Below are 18,740 nucleotides of genomic sequence, written 5' to 3' on the forward strand. Positions count from 1 at the left end.
TAGATCCTATTCCAGGCTGTACTCAAACTATGTACTCCGTGTATGAGTTCTTATGTTTATGAATGTGTGTTTAAACTGAACATACTTTCTCCATTCTTTACGTCTGCACAAGCCACTATTCCTCAATCAATCTACCCCTAAGAAAGAATTCTTGTATTTGAATTTGTTTAAAGATCTCTGGTCAGACTTTGAACTGCGCAGAATAACTAGGAGAGACTTGTGAACTGAATTATAAGGGATCATTTTTAGGTCTGACGTTAAATAAGATCGTTTGACTTTACTAAAATTATCTATCTATCTATCCATCCATCCATATACATATATACACACACACGCTTACTGAAAGAAGCTTTCACTCCCCTTTCTTCATCTCTTGGTCTGTTCTTGTGTCATTCACATTTTACTTCCGTCCACTACATCACTCAGAATGGTTCAGGCCACTTCAGCCACTGACAAATTTCATTTTGAATTACTGCATTTAGCCCTTTCAGAAGGAAAACACCGTCACACACGAAGCAGTTCTCTTAAGTGCCAGTGTGTTTGTTTTTACTTTACAATTGCTTTACATTTGTGTTTAGAGCCTGATGTAAGTCCAAGACGCTTTTGATGTGAGGCACATTCCTGCTTGGTAAGTTTTTGTCTCCTACCAATGCAGTTGTAAATCTCTTTTGGGGCAGCATTTGTTTATTTATCTGTCTGCAGCTATTTCACAGCACGCCAGATTGTGTCCATTTGAAACTGTTCTGCCTTTTTTCTTTTCTCTTTCTTTTTTATTCTTTTTCTTTCTTCATTTCTTCCTTCCTTCCATCCTTTCTTTTTGCCTTCTTTACTTCTTTCTTTCCTTTTAATTACTTCTTTTGTTTTTCTCTTTTTCTTTCTTTCCTTCCTTCTTGCCTGCCTTCTTTCTCCTTTTTCTTCTTTCTCTCTTTCCTTACGTCTTGACTTCCTTCTCTTTAGTTCTTTTTCCCCCCCCTACTTTTTTCTTTCTTTCCTTCCTTCCCGTCTGTTCAACGTTCTTTTTATTTGTGCTTCTCTCTCCTTCTGCCCATCTTTCTTTATTTCCTTCTTTCAATCATCCTTTTTTCCTTCCATCTTTCCTTCCCTTTCTTGCCTTCTTTCTTTCTTCCCTTCTTTCATTCTTTCCTTCCTTGGTCTTCATTCCTTACTACTTTCATTCTTTCCATCTTTCTTGCCTTTTTTCTTTGCATCTTTCTTGTCTTTTTCCTTTCTTACCTTTTTTCTTCTTCTGTCTATTTTTCTTCTTTGAGTTCTCTCTTGCATTCCTTGTCACCATCTTTCTTCATTTTTTCTTCCGCCTTTCTTTTTTTTTTCTTTCTTACTTGCGTTCCATCTCTCTTTTATTGTTTCTTTCTTGCCAACTTTCTTTCATTCTTGCCTTTTTTCTTTCATGCCTTCTTTCTCAAAGGCAAGACGCTAGCAGTCAGTGCCAGCCCAATTGGCTTTTTTACATCAGTTTGTTAGCCAAGACCTTTTGTTTTTACAAACATTTTATGTATAACATAGTTACATAAAGGAGTTTTCAGCCAGACTTCATCTATTGGTCTGTGGTTGTGGCATTCACAATTTTCACCCACCCACTCCAGCCTTCATCAAGGGGAAATAAATCAGCACTTTTCATCCATTGGCTGACTTCACTACAAGTTATGGCATGATGTCCTTTTACAGGAAGCACATCCGTACACAGCATAGTTCTATCAGTGGCAAAGAGTACTATGGTAATGTGTTCTTTTTAGAGACAAAAACGTTTTTGCCTTCAACCAATGTTTTTCGTTTTCCACATTGATGAGGGCCCACAGCTTCCTTAACAATAAAGTTTTGCAAAAAGCATGACAAAAGACAAGAATTGCCAAAAGGCTGGTGACCAATGCCAGACCTACTATTTCTGTCAGTGCTTGTTAATTATAACTATATCCAGATCCCTTTTGGGTTGGGATAGGGTTACTACATTGCCTTGTAACAGCTTTCCAATCTTATCAGCAACAGCTTCTCACTGATCAATAAGAAGCCATTTATTAGACATCATGGCAAGGGGTTATTTTCCCAAACATTCGGTTGCCCCCCAGGCAGCCTGGTAAGAGGTATAGACTATATTGTATCCTCCCCTTCCTCTAATGAGAACAATCTGGCCTGTGATCCAACGCCACATTAGTGTCACACCTTCTACACAACTTAACAGAGCCAAATTTCTATCAAAAACATGTGAATCACTGAGTATTGGAGGAAGCTGTTTCTGTGTATACTATACCAAAAGGAGGGTTAGTGTGCATAGAGTCCAGGGGTTCCCCAGAGGCTTAACAGAGGCTAAAGCAGATAATCCCAAAGCTCTCTTTTGTGGTAGTGTGGTTGAGCAGTTAGGCGTCTCAGAGAATAGTGCAAATTATTTGTTGTACACACACACAGTCAAAAAATTAGGCACGCACTCAATGACTAACTCCAGGTCAATTGTTTTTACATACTAAAAATATATTTGGTTACTTTATTACTAAAATCAAAGGATCTTTGTTGCAGGTAAGTACTGTTGTAAGTAAGTATCAAGCATATGTATCAAATGTACTTGTTTGTATTTTGCAGATAAAGCAGATTACGAGTAAGCAACACTTTTCAATTTCAAAAGTTGACACAGTACAATTTTCCATAGGAGTCAATAGAGTCCAGGGGAAAGGGGTTAAGGGGGGGAGGTGTTAGCACAGATATCAGGTAAGTACACAAATTATGATTCTAGGCTTCAGGGGAAGGAAGTCCACAGGTCAAAGTTAAAGTTGACCCCAAAAGTGCACCAACAACAACACGGGGCCTGCTAGGTGCAGAGGTCAAAGTTGGCATCAGGTTTGCAATGGAAACCTATGAGGACTGCGGGTCTTAGTAGAAAAGAGACTGAAGTTAAGTCCCCAAGGTTTCAGGACACAGGCCTAGGGGGTTTAGGTCAGCACCGGGGGGTGCACAGATCAGCACTAAACACACACCCTCAGCAGCACAGTGGCAGTGCCAGGTGCAGACACAGCGTTGAGCGACCCAACCCCGGGGGCCACCAAGATCCTGCAGGCTGGGTCCAGGGGTCAGTTCTGGAAAACCAAAGGCAGGACAGGAAGGAGAGGTGCTGGACTGTCGGTCGGATTCCCCAAGGCCAGGGGGCTGCAAGTGCAGGGGTACCTTTAGGCATCCGGAATCTTCATTGAATCCGGTCAGGGGTGCCCTCTGGATTCAGGCTGCAGGTGTCGTCATATTGGCCCCGATGGGTCAACCCAGGATGGACTTGAGGTTGGAATCGCCTCAGGACCTCCTCTGGACCGGTGGACCACCTGGACTCAGGCCATGGGCGTCTGGTGCAGAGTGGACAGGGCTTGTGGATCCAGGGTGGTTCTGGAGTCCTTTAGCAAATTTCTTCTGGACAGGGCCGCTGTCCTCGAGAGTTCCTGGGCAGGCAGTTCTATAAGGGTTTGTAGAGGTTGACAGACCTGCAGGATGTGTAGCCTTCTTGGAGCACGGGTCTTTGAAGATGCAGACAGGCTGCTGGCTGCGGCCAAGTCAGTTGTCGTCTGGAGTCTTCACTGCTGGGGTTGGCTTAGCAGTCCTTTCTTCTTGAGGATGCCAGGAATCTGGTGAGTGAGGAATACTAGGCTACTGTCCTTGAGGGCGGCTACACTCTTCCGGTGCCCACTCCCTTTGGGGAGTGGGACGCATTCCTAACCCTAAAAAGGCTCTCACCCCATGAGGTCAGAATAGTGTCTGTTAGTGGCAGGCTGGCACAGACTGGTCAGTCCTACACTAAAGGGTTGGGTAAAATACAAGGGACATCTCTAAGAGGCACTCTGTGTGCATTTTGCAATAAATCCAACACTGGAATCAGTGTGGGTTTACTGTGCTGAGAGTTTGATATCAAACTTCCCAGTCTTCAGTGGAGCAATTATAGAGCTGTGTGAGTTCGTAATGAGCATACAGCATATGTACTCAATATGGCCACACTGCACTTACAATGTGTTAGAAATGTGGCCCTTAGTTGGCAGTCGGTTTGCACCCTGTCCAAGTAGGGACCCTCACTCTAATAAGGATATGGGAGATATCCGCTCAGATAACCCCTGCTCACTCCCTTGGTAGCTTGGCATGAGCAGTCAGGCTTATCTCAGAAGCAATGTGTAAAGCATTTGCACATCATACACAGTAATAAGGGAAAACACTACAAAAGGACACCACACCAGTTTTAGAAAAATAGATCTGTGCAAAACAAGACCAAAATGATAAAAATCCAACATACAGTGTTAAAGATATGAATTTTGCAAGATTTACTCAAAAATACAGTTCCTTTAAGTCAATAGCTCCACCTGGGGCTATCACGGCATCGTGATCAATAAAACCAACAGTTCAGGCCAGCTGCGGAGATGCGGGCCAGCTATGGTGTCAGGAAGACCTGCAAAACAGTACCTTTGGAATTGCAGGGCGTCGTGATCCTCACAGTGAGCTCCGAAGAGCGGCGTTGCTAGCATCGTGGTGTCGGTTCCAGAGTCAGTGCGGGAGTTATCGGGCCCTTGAAGTCACACGCATGCGGATCGAACTCCGGCTGATGAAGTCAGGAGCACTGCCGTGGATGGCGTCGGGGCTGCGGCACGAAGCGGGATGATGTGACGTGCGGTGCCCACAGGTCGCGGTGCAGGAAGCAGCTAGGTGCTGCCGTCCAGCGGCGTCGGTGAGACCAGGGCTGCAGTGTGTGCAGGCAGCGGTGCTGTTGTTGCTGAAGCGCTGTCGTCGGTAGGCCCAAGTCTCGTGGGTGCTTTGTGACCCTCACGAGCGGTGTCCACAGGCCACGGTGCAGGCAGGATGCCTGGTGACAACTCTGGAGCCGATGATGCTGGCGTCGGTGGACCGGGGCTGCAGTGTGGGACAGGACGGTGCTTTGTGTACCTCACGAGTGGTGTCCACAGGCCACGGTGCAGGCAGTGGTGCCGGTGTCAGCAGGAGCGGTGGCATCAGGGATGCCCAGGCTGCGGTGTGAGCAGGCAAAGCCGGAGTGTGGGGCCCACAGGTCGCAGTGTGAGCAGCGGCTCAGTGAAGTCGTCCAATGACGGCGTCGGTGAGACCAGGGTCACGGTGCGAAGCAGGGAAATGCGATTCTGTGCAGCATTGGCAGGTCGCGGTGCAGGCCAGCGGCATCGCAGTGGTTTCTCCTCTTGGCAGCACAAAACACGCAGTTCCCAGTGCTGCAGGTCGAGGCAACTGAAGTCTTTGGTGTCCCTGAGACTTCCAACAGGAGGCAAGCTCTACTCTAAGCCCCTGGAGAACTTTCTCAAGCAGGACACACAGCAAAGTTCACACTCTGCACTCTTAAGGCAGAAGCAGCAACAGCAGGCCAGTCCAGCAAAGGAGCACAGCAAAGGGACAGTACTCCTCCTCCAGCTCTTCAGCACTTCTCCTTGGCAGAGTTTCCTCTTGATTACAGAAAGATTCTAAAAGTGTGGGGTTTTGGGTTTTCTTCTTATATCCTGTTCTGCCTTTGAAGTTTCAAAGCAAAGTCTCAAGTGTTCGCAAGATCCTTCCTTGTCCAAGCCACGCACCAGATGCACAACAGGGGGTCAGAGACTGCATTGTGTGAGGGCAGACACAGTCCTTTCAGGTGTGAATGACCACTCCTCCCTCCACTCTAGCTCAGATGGCTCATCAGGATATGCAGGCTACACCCCCACCCCCTTTTATGCCACTGTCTAGAGAGATGCAAAACAGCCCAACTGTCAAACTGACCACAGACAATCCACAAACAGGCATAGTCACAGAATGGTTTAAGCACGAAAAAGCCTACTTTCTAAAAGTTGCACTTTCAAACAGACAACTTAAAAACCAACTTCACTAAAAGTGCTCTCAAAGGGAATCTGTGCTTAAAGGATATTCAAAGGCAACCCCCATGTTAACCTATGAGAGGGAAAGGCCTTGCACAGTGAAAACTTAATTTGGCAGTATTTCACTGTTAGGACATATGAAACACACTAATATATGTCCTACCTTAAACATACACTGCACCCTGCCCCTGGCGCTACCTAGGGCCTACCTTCGGGGGGCCTGACGTGGTAAAAGGGAAGGTTTAGGCCTGGCAAGTGCATACACCTGCCAAGTCGAATTGGCAGTTTAAAACTGCACACATAGACACTGCAGTGGCAGGTCTGAGCCATATTTACATGGCTACTAATGTGGGTGGCACAACCAGTGCTGTAGGCCCACTAGTAGCATTTGATTTACAGGCAACTATAGTGCACTTTACTAGTAAATCAAATATGCCAACCATGGACAACCCAATCAACAGTACAATTTACACAGAGAGCATATACACTTTAGCACTTTTTGTTTAGCAGTGGTAAAGTGCCCAGAGTCCTAAAGCCAACAAAAACTGGTCAGCAAAATTAGGAGGAAAGAGGCAAAAAGGCTGGGGATGACCCTGAAAAAAGAGCCAGGTGCAACACAATCTCTAAGAATGGACTCATACCGTGTAGGGGCATATTGCTCATGCAACTATGCCTTCACCTGTGGTATAGTGCACCCTGCCTTAGGGCTGTAAGGCCTGCTAGAGGGGAGACTTACCTATGCAACAGGCAGTGGGTTGTGGGCATGGCACCCTAAGAGGGATGCCATGTCGACTTTCCCTTTTTCTCCCCACCAACACACACAATCTGCAATGGCAGTGTGCGTGTGTTTGGTGAGGGGTCCCTTAGAATGGCACAATACATGCTGCAGCCCTTAGGGACCCACCCTGGTCACAGAGTCCTTGGTACCACTGGTACCTTCTACAAGGGACTTAGCTGTGTGCCAGGAGTGTGCCAATTGCGGAAAAAATTGTACAGTTTTGGAAAGAACACTGGTGCTAGGGCCTGGTTCGCAAGATCCCAGCACGCTTTCAGTCAAGTCAGCATCAATATTAGGCAAATAGTGGGGGGTAACCATGCCAAGAGAGGCACTTTTCTACAAGTGTCATCAGGAAAAGTTTTTTGTATATAAAGACTCAATAAGATTGTTCAAAGGTGAAATTATGGATTATAGATACTTATCAAGAAAGCATATAGACCATCACCTGATGCGGACTATGACTCAATAATGGAAAAGCAAGTAATGAAGCTCTCATTAGCTGGCTACTACAAGGGCAGGTGACTTCTGCTTGAAGGCCTTGTATTCAGCCTGACAAACATTCACTCTATCCTAGGGTTCTGAAACCATGCTATAAAAGCTTATTCAAAAAGGTTGTTCAGTGTAAAGGTGACACTGGACAGTTTCCATAAATCTGTGAAAAAACACTTTTCCTCTTGGGAATGCTGTGCACTGAGTGAACTGTGAAATATGGCATATACAATCAACAAATTCAGACACACTGTATACAATTTATATTTGCCTGTCTAGACTTTTAAGCAGCAGCTATGGAAGGGTCAATGACTAATTGAAAGAGAGATTAGCTTTTTCAAGATCCAACTCACCACCATTGTGGTTTATGCTATTTGATTCAATGAGAGCCACACTGATTGGCCGCCGGGAAGAAAAACGGTCATCGTCGCTGTCCAGTTCGTTTTCCCAGTTGGCCGCTTCCCCTTCATCATTGAAGTTTTCATTACCACCTTGGTTCAACAGATAGTCATTTGCATCATCCTTACGGCAAAACACAGCAACTCCATAGATGCTATTGTGGCCAATTTGGTTGCTGGTGATATGCGGAAGGCTGGATGACATTATCCACACACCACAACCTTTGTTACCTGGACATTCAAATGAAAATAAATAGTGATTAATACTGTCACACTTTAAATACTAATTCTACATTCGTAAATGATGAAAAATGCTATAATAAAAAAATTCTACAATTGTTCATATTTTGCCATAAGAAAGAGAAAGAGATTCTGTGCACTTATGCCGTCCAGTATGTTTTGTTGGATAATAGTAAAATCTTGGGCAAGTTAACATTGTAGAAAAAAATCCATAGTATTTATGCCATTGAGGAAAAAGTAATTTCCTCCAAAACGTTTTGCAAAGATTCTCATATATTTTGAAAGCAACTGGAAAGCTCTGCGACAACCCCCTCTTCAGACACAGATCCACCCCTTCATTCAGAATTCACCAGATTATCTTTGAGTGTCTGAGATTTAGTCACAGGATTGAGAATGGGTGCACCTGGGAGTCACACTTATGGCAGAGGAGAGCTGATTAGAATTTACCAATTTAGGTGTATACAATAGGTTACACTGTGATTTTCAGACAGTGTCCACCCTGGAGTGGAGAGCCGAGGTACCAAGAACCAAAGTCTTACTTAGTGGTTACTGTGTAAGATCCACCTAAGAGTGGTATAGAAAAGAATATTCCATGTGATAATAGGTATGCCTTGAAATTAATCCCAGCAAAGGGGTAGGTTCATCTTGGAGGTGGTACGCTGAGTGAGACAGATCTACTAAGGTTACCAGAAATTTACACAGAGATTACCTAGTAGGAACCCCTTAGAAGTGACGGACAAGAGACTCTTGTGAGTTTTTTTGGAGGAAGAATGTAACATCTATCCCGAAGCGTTGCCGCGGAAACAGTCAAAGCTAGGATTGCATACCCCTCAGAGATGGATGCAAGGTACTCAGGGGCAGTACACCAAAGTATAATATCTTGGGAATGGCAGGGAAATCGCTGGTTTAGCAGAATGCTGTAGAATGGAAACAGAAAGTGTCAGGAGTTTTGCCAAATGCACTGCCAGGTCCTTACAGGGTGCATCGGGGAAGCTGCTAAAGAAATAATAACTTGTGATTACATATCACTTCATACCACATTTATGCGTTTTCCAAATGTACATAACAGGTATTACTATTTCCTAATTTAGTGGGTTTCGATTTACAGTCCTTAGATGGATGAAAGACTTGGCCAGCCATGCCAGAAACTTCAGCTCACTGACTATTTATCATCAAACTTTTAACGTACTGCACCACCCTGCCAGCTAGAGGTATTCTTTGCTTCAGAAGCTCTTAGCAGAAAGATGCCCAGGAGAGGGGATGAGCAAATGACGACCCAGAAGATGAACCGAACTGTGGTTATATTTTTCGAGGTAGTCAATTAGGATCCCCAGGAAAGTGAGCAACAGGGTTTCCAGCACAGGAAAACCAATAAGAGCCATTTTCAAAAATTGAGGAAGCACTGACTGCTCAGCTTGAAGCACGTGTGTGTGAGTGGGGTCATGAGGGTAAGTTGACGCCTTGGGTTGTACAGCGACTGATTTCAAAATATCAACGATGACAATGGAAAACAAACTAAAGGACTGTCTATCTCATGAGCCTTTTTGCAAGCAAACCTTCACACAAAGTGATTAACCAAGGTTGCATTTGTGTCAATGCATCGGGCTACCTACACATGCCCGATTTAGGAGAGCAGTTTTACATTTACTCAGCATTGTCAGTTCTCCTCATTGTAGTAACATTTCTGCCTACATTAGAAATTGAATAAAGTACAAGCTAATCCAACTTTAAAATAGGGACTACTCTATATGGTCGACTTAGTATGTCACTTGTGCCTTTACCTCTTTAAGCTAAAGTCATTTACTGGGACTTCACTGGATTTCTAGCAGAAAGTTCTATGTACTTAAGCCTTCAGAGATGACCATTTAGAGGCAATTCACCCATTCAAGAACTTATCAGCGGCTCCAGCTTTCCAATCATGGAGAGCAGTAAGCCTTAAAAGTAGGGGCCACTAAATGCTTTACAGAAGGAGGTGTTGAAACCCTTGGGGCCAGGTGCATTCTTGACTGGTAGCTCCAAGATGGCTTAATAAACTTTATCTTTTAATGTCGGTTACTCCAATGCACTCATTGTGTCTGGCAGAAGTGATGGAAAGATCACACTGCCAGGTACTTGTATTGCCCATAGGGACACAGTTTTACCTGAAATAGGCTTGACTAGAACTCAACAAAGTCCTCCACAACACTTGACCTTATATACATGTCATTCCGTGGCCGTCATCAACACTCACCCTGTCCTTTACAAGAGTATACTATTCAAGAGCAATTTGATTTGTACAATTTGTCAGAGTACCTTTTTGCATGTCTTATTTTTCTCAAGTAGGTGACCTCTATTATGGGCCCTTTTCTGTTACAAAGAATTTGGTTTTCCTGGAATGATTTCTCTCTTGCCTCCCAGCTTATTTTTATTTTCATTTTTTTTTCTCTTTTTTCTTTTTACAAACAGTGAGTGACATGTCTTCATGACATTTTTCAACTGCCTAGAAACAAAATGCATACAATTATCTGCACAATGGTACATTGAGCACCCTCCACTATAAAACTATTTTCAAGAAACGAAATTACAGTTGCTGAAGTGGACAAAAGAATAATAACGCCCTTTAAAAAATAGTCTGTAGCAATTAACAAATATCTTTTGTCCCTATGTAACTAATTAAAAGGCCCAGAAAAATCCAAAGCCAATTTAGCCCAAGCTTTGTTTGGAAATGGCACTGGAAACACATGTTTAGCTGAAGTTTTTGAATGCTTATCCAAGACCACGCATTGTGGGCACTTATCAACAAACAATGATAATTGCTTGTCTTAACCTGGCCAATAAAAATGCTGTCTTATTCTTTTACCAGTACCAGAAACACCATGTGAGCTTCATAGCCAATTTGGCTGATCTTGTTCCTTAATTCAGCTTTAGGAACAAACAATCCGTTCCTTTAACACAATTTATTCTCAAAAGAAAGTTCCATAGCCACCTCACAGAAACTCCTAAGATCGTCATTAAAAAAAAATTCTCAGGGCCAAGCTGTCTTGATGTAATGTAACACTTTTAACAGAATTTTGTCGTTAGACATGGCTAACATCCATTCACCTTCAGTTATACTCCCCTCACAAGCTGTCAATGCGTCCACTACAGCCACCACACACTCCGTATCCAAACAACCCATAATGGGTAACAGCATGCGAGACAAGAAGTCTGCACAAACATTTCTTCCTCCTTGAATGTATTTGACAGTCAAATCACATTCCTATATTTAAGGTAACAGGCGAACCAAACAGGCAGATGTCTTCCCTAGCCATTACCATTTAAAAGATACACCAAAGGTTTATGACTCATGTATATATCAAAATTGGTACCCCAAAGGTATGTCTTGAATTTCTGCACCACCAAAACACACGCTAGAGCATCCTGCTCTATGGTGCTGTAATTGCTTTCGGCATTGGTAAGCATCCTGGATGCAAAAGCAACCGTAATCTCTTGTCCTTTAACCCACTGCCCAAAAACTGTCCCAAGCCCCTGAAGACTAACATCAACAGGGATAAGAGATTTGCCTCAAGGAACAAAAGGTTTCAGCACAGGAGCACTGATCACCACATTTGTGACATCCTTAAAGGTTTTATGTACCTGTTAAATCAAACGTTTTCCCTTTTTTGAGAAGAACACATTCTAGTGTTTCATCAGGCATATCACACCCATAAATGATTTTGGCTTTAGCTTTTTGCACCTTTAAAGCATAACCAGGCATAATTCTGGATAATACTCACACAGCCCGAAAAAAGAGCGTAAAGCATCCTTGTCATCCTGAAAGGCCTGGACATGTGGGATATTTCCAAACAAAGCATCCGTAATTTTTTGTGAAATGGTTGCAGAGGATGCAAGATCGAATGGTAAGTGCAAAAATGTAAAAGCACCAAACATCGTCACAAACATAGTGAGCATTTGAGACTCATCATTCAAAGAGATTTGATGGTATGCAGAACGTAGGTCAAAGGTGGAGAAATATTTTGACCCTCTTAAGTTCACAATCATTTCATGTATATGTTGTAGAGGTTGACAATCCACCACAATATTTTGGCTTACAGTCCGCAAATCAACATATAACCTTAGATCTCCTGTTTTTTTCTTAGTGAGAACTATGAGAGAGACCCATTCTGAAGAACCAGCTGGAGTCATTATCCATTCGGAACACAGCTCGCCCAACAGTTTTTTTTAATCTAGTCTGACACTTTCCAGGGAGTGTCAGCATCTAAAGGTGCAGGAGGAAACTTATCAAAAGCTCTTTGACCAGCCATCCATAAATGATTACATAAAAAAGCAAGTTTCCTGTCAGGTTCATATCTTATAGCATCAACTTCAGTCAAGTAGTTTTCAAAGATGCATAACTACTCACTCCACTTTATCTCTGGTCTACCTCCTTTTAGTAAAAAGGGTGGTGGCTGGACAACACCCTCACCAGTGTCCATATTACAACAGTTATTTTGCTATGTTGCAAGTGTAAAGGTTGCTATTACGAGTAGCAGAAGAAATGCTGGTGTTTAAAAACAAAAAAAACTTTAAATGCAGGAACTGCACAGAGCTCAAAGTAGTCTTACTCCAAAAGCAGCAAAGGAGATAAATTCCAGTGGAAACGAGGAAGTAACAGAAGAAAACTGACAAGAGTACATCTGACAAAAGTTTGTAGCATTGCTGCCAAACGAAATCTAATGCCCAACGAAAGATGGGCGCCAATGTCTTACAACAGACGTAGCAGCATGCCACACAATTGGTTGTCCTGCAGAATATGAGTATGGTGACTATAAAGTGAATAAGGGATAAAGAGAACATTGACCTCTGCTAAGGAATATGATGAGGGCAATGGGGTACTCACATAAGGTTTCCCAGAACTCCATATTTAAATATACAGTATAATTTCTTACACCACACGTGTCTGATGCCACAGACACATTTTAATACATGTTATTGGTACACTGGCATAAAAAACAGCTTAAAATGCCATTGTAATCTCCTGCAGTACCACAATGTCATATTCATAACCAGTCCAACCAAGGAGAAATGTCCACATATTATTAAAGTAAATAGCAAACATGCCTTCTATACACTATTTGGAAGCACAGCCTCTATTCAGAAGAAGGCATTTCATATTGGAGAGCCAAATATTCAACCATGACATTGACAATGACACCATAACCATATTTACAATGGAAGTATGTTGGCAGAAGCTCAGTGTCTGGATGGGGGTGTCACTTATAGAGTAAGTCAGGGCCACTAATATGCTAAGTACAACCCAAAAGAAAAAAAGAGAAAAAAAGCAGACAAGAGAAAGAAAAAATAAAAGAAGTAACAAAAATAAGAGAAGGAAGGAGAAGATTAGAGTAAAAGAGAAGGGGACCAATAGGTCCTATAAGATTCAAGTATGCGCTCATTAGTCAGTATATAACAATACACATATATGCTTTTAACCAACCATGTACACAGAACAATAAGGAGACTAAAAGAATGCAGGACGATCATGGGTCTAACAGCCATGTGGCCAAGAGCTATGAATGCCATAACATTCTCACATAATAGAACACACCACATTGTGCCTTTCTGAAAGGGGGAGGGGTGATCATAGGTACAACATCAGTTTCTGTGTCACCTGTAGACAACGATTATGTCGACATGGAGATGTTGAAGGTCCTAGTATATATTTTAGGGCTACCATAAAAATGATGATAACAAATAAGTTCTAGAAACTTAATGTGTATGATGGTCTTCTTGAATTGACCTAGGTGCTCGAAATCAGAAGCAGGCTCCTTTCACATGGTCTGGGACTGTCCCATGAAAACGCCATACTACGAAGAAGTTACAACTTGCATCACAACAATTACTTGTAGAGAGGGACTGTGTAGCCCAATTGGTTGTCTGCTGGAACTGTTCCCTCACCATAAGAGTAAGAAAGCAGATTCCTGGATTACTTATCTACCATTATAACTGTAAAAAAGGGCAGTCACTGACATGGGAAGTCACTGGTCACCCTCTCGACCTGACCTGATTGCAGAACATAGGTAATCCAGGAACTGGGCTAGGAAAGTATGGTGCTGTCAGAGAGGAGAAAGGAGGTTCATGCATGTAGCATATTGCTGATAAATGAGACAAAATTTTACAAAAGCTGATGTTATAAGAGGGAACTGGTACAGCAACAACATCAACACCACTTCCCTGCTTGGTCACCTCACCACAATAGGACTAAAGCAACTGGTTTTCCTCGCTAACACACATCACTGGACACACACTCATCGCTATATTCTCCACCAGCAACAACATCATCGTCGAAAACACCTCCATGCTTCACTTGACTGACCACCACTGCATTCATTTCACCATCACCACACCGACCATCCACCTCCGCACACTCCGAGCAACCAAGCAGAAAATTGAACCAGATCACTGAGGAACAGCTTACCAACACTCTCAGCAAATCTCCTCCACCCCTCACCACAGACGCTAACATCTCAGCACCGAACTTCCACCATTGGATGATCGAATGCACCGACACCCTAGCACCTCTCCGAAAGACCTCAGCTAAACACCACCTCAAGAAGGCCAGCTGGTTTCTCCCCCACACTCCAAGAGCACCTGCAGACGGCTAGAGAAAAGACTGAGAAACAGCAAGTCCCCGGAAGACTTCGAGGCCTACAAAGCTGCCATTAAATCCCACCACCATCTCATCAGAGCCACCAGGAAAGCCTCCCTGCAGGACCGTACCACCGTCACCGATCACAACACCAAAGTGCTCTTCGCCGTGGTCAAAGAGTTTGCCATACCCCAATTGGAAATGGTAAACATACCTCCATCTCAAGACCTCTGCAACAGACTAACCGGCTTCTTCCACAGAAAAATCAAAGACATATACGACAGATTTGGATCCCAAGTCCCTTTGAGCCCTCCAACAACCCCCCAGCTCTGACCTGCTGGACCATCACAGATCCTGCTCCACTAGACCACCCTCAACATGGGTGAGAAGCACGCCATCATGAGCAGCATCTACTCTGGAGCCTCTATGGACCCCTGTCCTCACCACATTTTCAACAAAGCGAACACCTCCATCGCATCCGAGCACTGCCACACTCTCAACTGTTCCAGAGATACAGCTACCTTCCTTGAGGACTGGAAGCATGCAGAAACCTGCCCGCTCCCGAAGAAACCCACGGCTGACCCCATTGACCTCACAAACTACCACCCATCTCTCTACTGCCTTTCCCAGCCAAGGTCATCGAAAAGGCCATCAACATACAGCTCCATAAGCACATTGAGAATAACAACATCCTGGACATTTTCCAATCAGGTTTAAGGAGCAACTACAGCACAGAGACCAACTTCCTCTCCGCCACAGATGACATCCGCTCGCTCCTTGAGAGCAGCCATTCAGCAGCCCTCATCCTACTGGATCTATCTGCCGCCTTCGACACAGTTTCACACCACACCTGATGCTCCAGACTCCATGCAGCTAGCATCCGCGGAAAGGCCCTACAATGGATACGATCCTTCCTGTCTGGCAGAACACAGAGTCAGGCTCCGGCCTTACCTGTCAGAACATACGGAGATACGCTGTGGAGTTCCACATGGTTCCTCCCTCAGCTCCATACTCTTCAACATCTACATGGCCCTGCTCACATACATTGTCAGGAACCATGGGCTGAACATAGTCTCCTATGCCGACACCCAGCTGATCATCTCACTGCCAACAAGAATTTCCACAACGGGAGGGAAGCCACCACCGCCTGGATGAAGGACAGCTGCCTCAAGCTCAACTTTGACAAGACCGAGATCCTTATCCTGGGACCCTCCTTATCAGCCTGGGATGACTCCAGGTGGCTAGCCACGGTCGGCACCCCTCACCCCAAAAAGCCACTCACGCAACCTCGATTTGATCCTGGCTTAATGCTCACCATGACCCGCCAAGTCAACTCAGTCGCATCCTCCTGCTTTCACACACTCCCACGTCTCGGATGATCTACAAATGGATCCCAAATGACTGATGCAGAACCGTAACATAGGCATTGGTTACAAATAGACTCAACTATGGCAACGCCCTCTATGCAGGCACCACCCAGAAGAACCTGAAGAAACTACAGCACATCCAAAATGGCACCTCCAGACTCATCCTGGGCATTTCCTGCCGTAAACTTATCACCTAAGAGACCACCACTGGCTTCCTGTCGAGAAAAGATTCAACTTCAAACTCCTCGTCCACGCATACAAGGCCCTCCATGACCTAGGACTCACTTACCTCAACCACCACATCATCTTCTACTCTCTCACCTGACCTCCATGCTCAACAGGCACTAGCCACCGTATTCTGCAAACGAAAGACCTCGGTTAGAGGAAGATCTTTTGCATACCTTGAAGCAAAGATCTGGAACACAGTGCTGCTGCATCTCAGGCAGTCACCATTGGTACTTCAATTCAGGAAGGACCTTGAAACCTGGCTCTTCAACTGAGGCACAAAGGCCATACCCCCTCAGCCCCTTGAGACAGTACACCTTCGGAAGAGGCAGCAGTGAAGTCAAAAGAGCCGGCCTTTTACTTTAGTACTAGACAGCTTTGGAAAAAGGCTTTCAGCATCAAAAGCAACACAAGCCACACAAAAAGCAACAACTTTATTGGAATTGGATAAAAGGTAGGTATGAAAATTTACTACTATGGTTATCAGGTTATACTCTCAAGAAAACGCTTTTTCTTAGTGTAGAAAATCGATGAAACAAAAATCATGTTTCTACGTTGCTGTTGGAGATGCCACTCTGTACTGCATGTGCACAGCTTGAAAACAAGTGTAATTATTTACTGTTCCTCTTTGTAAAGGGGTCTCTCCTGAGGTCACTCAGTTCTAGTCCAGCACTGGAGCAGTGAAGCCATTGCACTCTAAAGATTTGAGCTATACACTCATGGGATTTTCTATCAGAAATCCCAGAGGTGAAACAGTTTACTCACCTTCGTTCACAATTTGCACCATAGCCACCTCTACAAACAAGGTATTTCTTTCCACCTAGCAGAGTGACTTCTGAGATGCTGAAAAGGATTACTACACACCAATCGTCACCTATCACCAACACTCCATGCAAGATGGGGCTGCTGGTGTTAGCCAGTGTTACCTTTCATTGCAGACACAGAACTGCAAGATGTGTTCAGGTCGAGTGCGCAAACGCTTTCTGAACTGTTGTAATCTATCTGTGGGCTTTTAACCACACCCATCACTTTCTCCCATTCCTGGGCTTGCCCTTCAGAAACCCCTTGATGTCATTGATAAATGCTTTACTTTTGTCCCTTGTTTGGGCGGTTTGATTACCGCCTTGGACACCGACCGTGTTATAGGGATAATTGCACGATTGCCGATATCGTTCAGCGTGGGTGAACTACTTTTTTCTTATGTCTGTGCTCCATGGCTTCCATGGAGGTCACAGCACCAGCAAACTCCATCCGCAATATTGAAGCGCTGGTTTTAGGTTTCAGACCTGGCAACACTTACCACATACCACAGCTAACTGCGGCCAGGGAAGGGTGTTCATTGGAATGTGCCAGCGCCCAGGCCAGAGGCACTAGGACACACGAGTGAGTTGAGCGGCTCTTGTGAATGCTATTAAGTAAATTCGCACTGAGGTAGGCTGAGTTTCACAGTCCCCTCCCTAATGATCCAGCAGCAGCTGATGCGGCACCATCATCTAGACAATAGCCACCCTGATTGTACCTCCGCAAGGGTGCATCACCTCCTGCTCTCCGACCTCAGTGACTCCCTGTCCGGTCCCAGGCTCTCTCACTGCCCCAACCCTCTGAGGCCGCAATAGCCACTGCTTGAGCACATGTCAGACCTCTCCACTCCCTCCCAGTCCTAGGTTATTTACTCTGAGTCCTATCTTGGACAGGCGCTGTTGTGAGATTCCCTGTGTGCGCAGGGTTCAGGCTGACCACCTGGGATTCCTGTCTGATCGGGCTCTGACTTCAGGCCTGCGCCTCCGCCCGCGGCCACTATGAGTTTGGTGAGTGTTACTGTGACTCTTGTCGAGGGGGTGAGAGAGGGAGGCCAGACCTTAAAGTGCCTCATAGTGCCAATCAGAGGTACCCTCTCTTTTCACTTGAGAGATGGGGCCTGGGAGGGTTAGCTGCATGGATGTTAACCCTGTTAAGGGACAAAACTATTGATTTTTAGTTACTCGCAGATTCCCACACGTCTACACCCTAAGTTCGGGAAGTACTGTTTTCTTGTGTAAAAAGATGCCCTCGTCCATGACAAGCTCTAGTTTTGGGTTGTTTTAAATGTTTTTAGAACTATGGAATTTAAACTACTCCCACTCAACTTGTACTTGGTGCAGTCGTCGAAGCAATCAGAAATGTTGTACATACAACTATAAGCGTGGTACACAGGACTTGTGAATTGACTGACCAGTAACAAAATAAATAGAATAAACATGCGAACAGTAGTGTTGATCAACTTAGGTGCTGCTTTAAGTAAGTGTGTAGCATATGGAAAATGTCACTTACCCAGTGTACATCTGTTCGTGGCATGTTCCGCTGCAGATTCACATGCTATGCATAGTCCTGCCATCCAGTGTTGGGCTCGGAGTGTTACAAGTTGTTTTTCTTTGAAGAAGTGTTTTCGAGTCACGGGATCGAGTGACTCCACCTCTTCAGCTCGAGAGGAAACTTGTGAGGCCTGCAGATCCTCCCAGCCCAACACTAGATGGCAGGACTATGCATAGCATGTGTATCTGCAGCTACACATGCCATCAAACATAATATATATATATATATATATATATATATATATATATATATATATATATATATATATATATATATATATATAGATCGCTGCTGAGAGTTTACATATTCACAATGAACTAATTTAGGAGATGGCTGAAGACCGAAAGGTGACCACACTGGAAATGATTGAAGGTTTGCGTTTTCTGTACAAAAGCAGGCTACATTTATTAAATCTCAAAAATGTGACAGGCTGTTGAA

The 18,740-nt window shown here is 44.3% G+C and overlaps 1 protein-coding gene across 1 annotated transcript in view; it reads right to left on the reverse strand.

Moving 5' to 3' along the window:
• The window catches only part of FBXO10 (F-box protein 10), a 554,003-nt gene that overhangs the window by 172,364 nt on the left and 362,899 nt on the right, over window positions 1–18,740 (reverse strand). Inside the window, exon 8 of the mRNA XM_069235699.1 lies at window positions 7,467–7,742. Within this exon, the coding sequence (XP_069091800.1) occupies window positions 7,467–7,742 (276 nt within the window). The remainder of the gene's footprint in view (window positions 1–7,466; window positions 7,743–18,740) is intronic.

The sequence above is a fragment of the Pleurodeles waltl genome, chromosome 1_2, assembly GCF_031143425.1.
Source record: "Pleurodeles waltl isolate 20211129_DDA chromosome 1_2, aPleWal1.hap1.20221129, whole genome shotgun sequence".
In the NCBI taxonomy this organism is placed as follows: Eukaryota; Metazoa; Chordata; class Amphibia; order Caudata; family Salamandridae; genus Pleurodeles; species Pleurodeles waltl.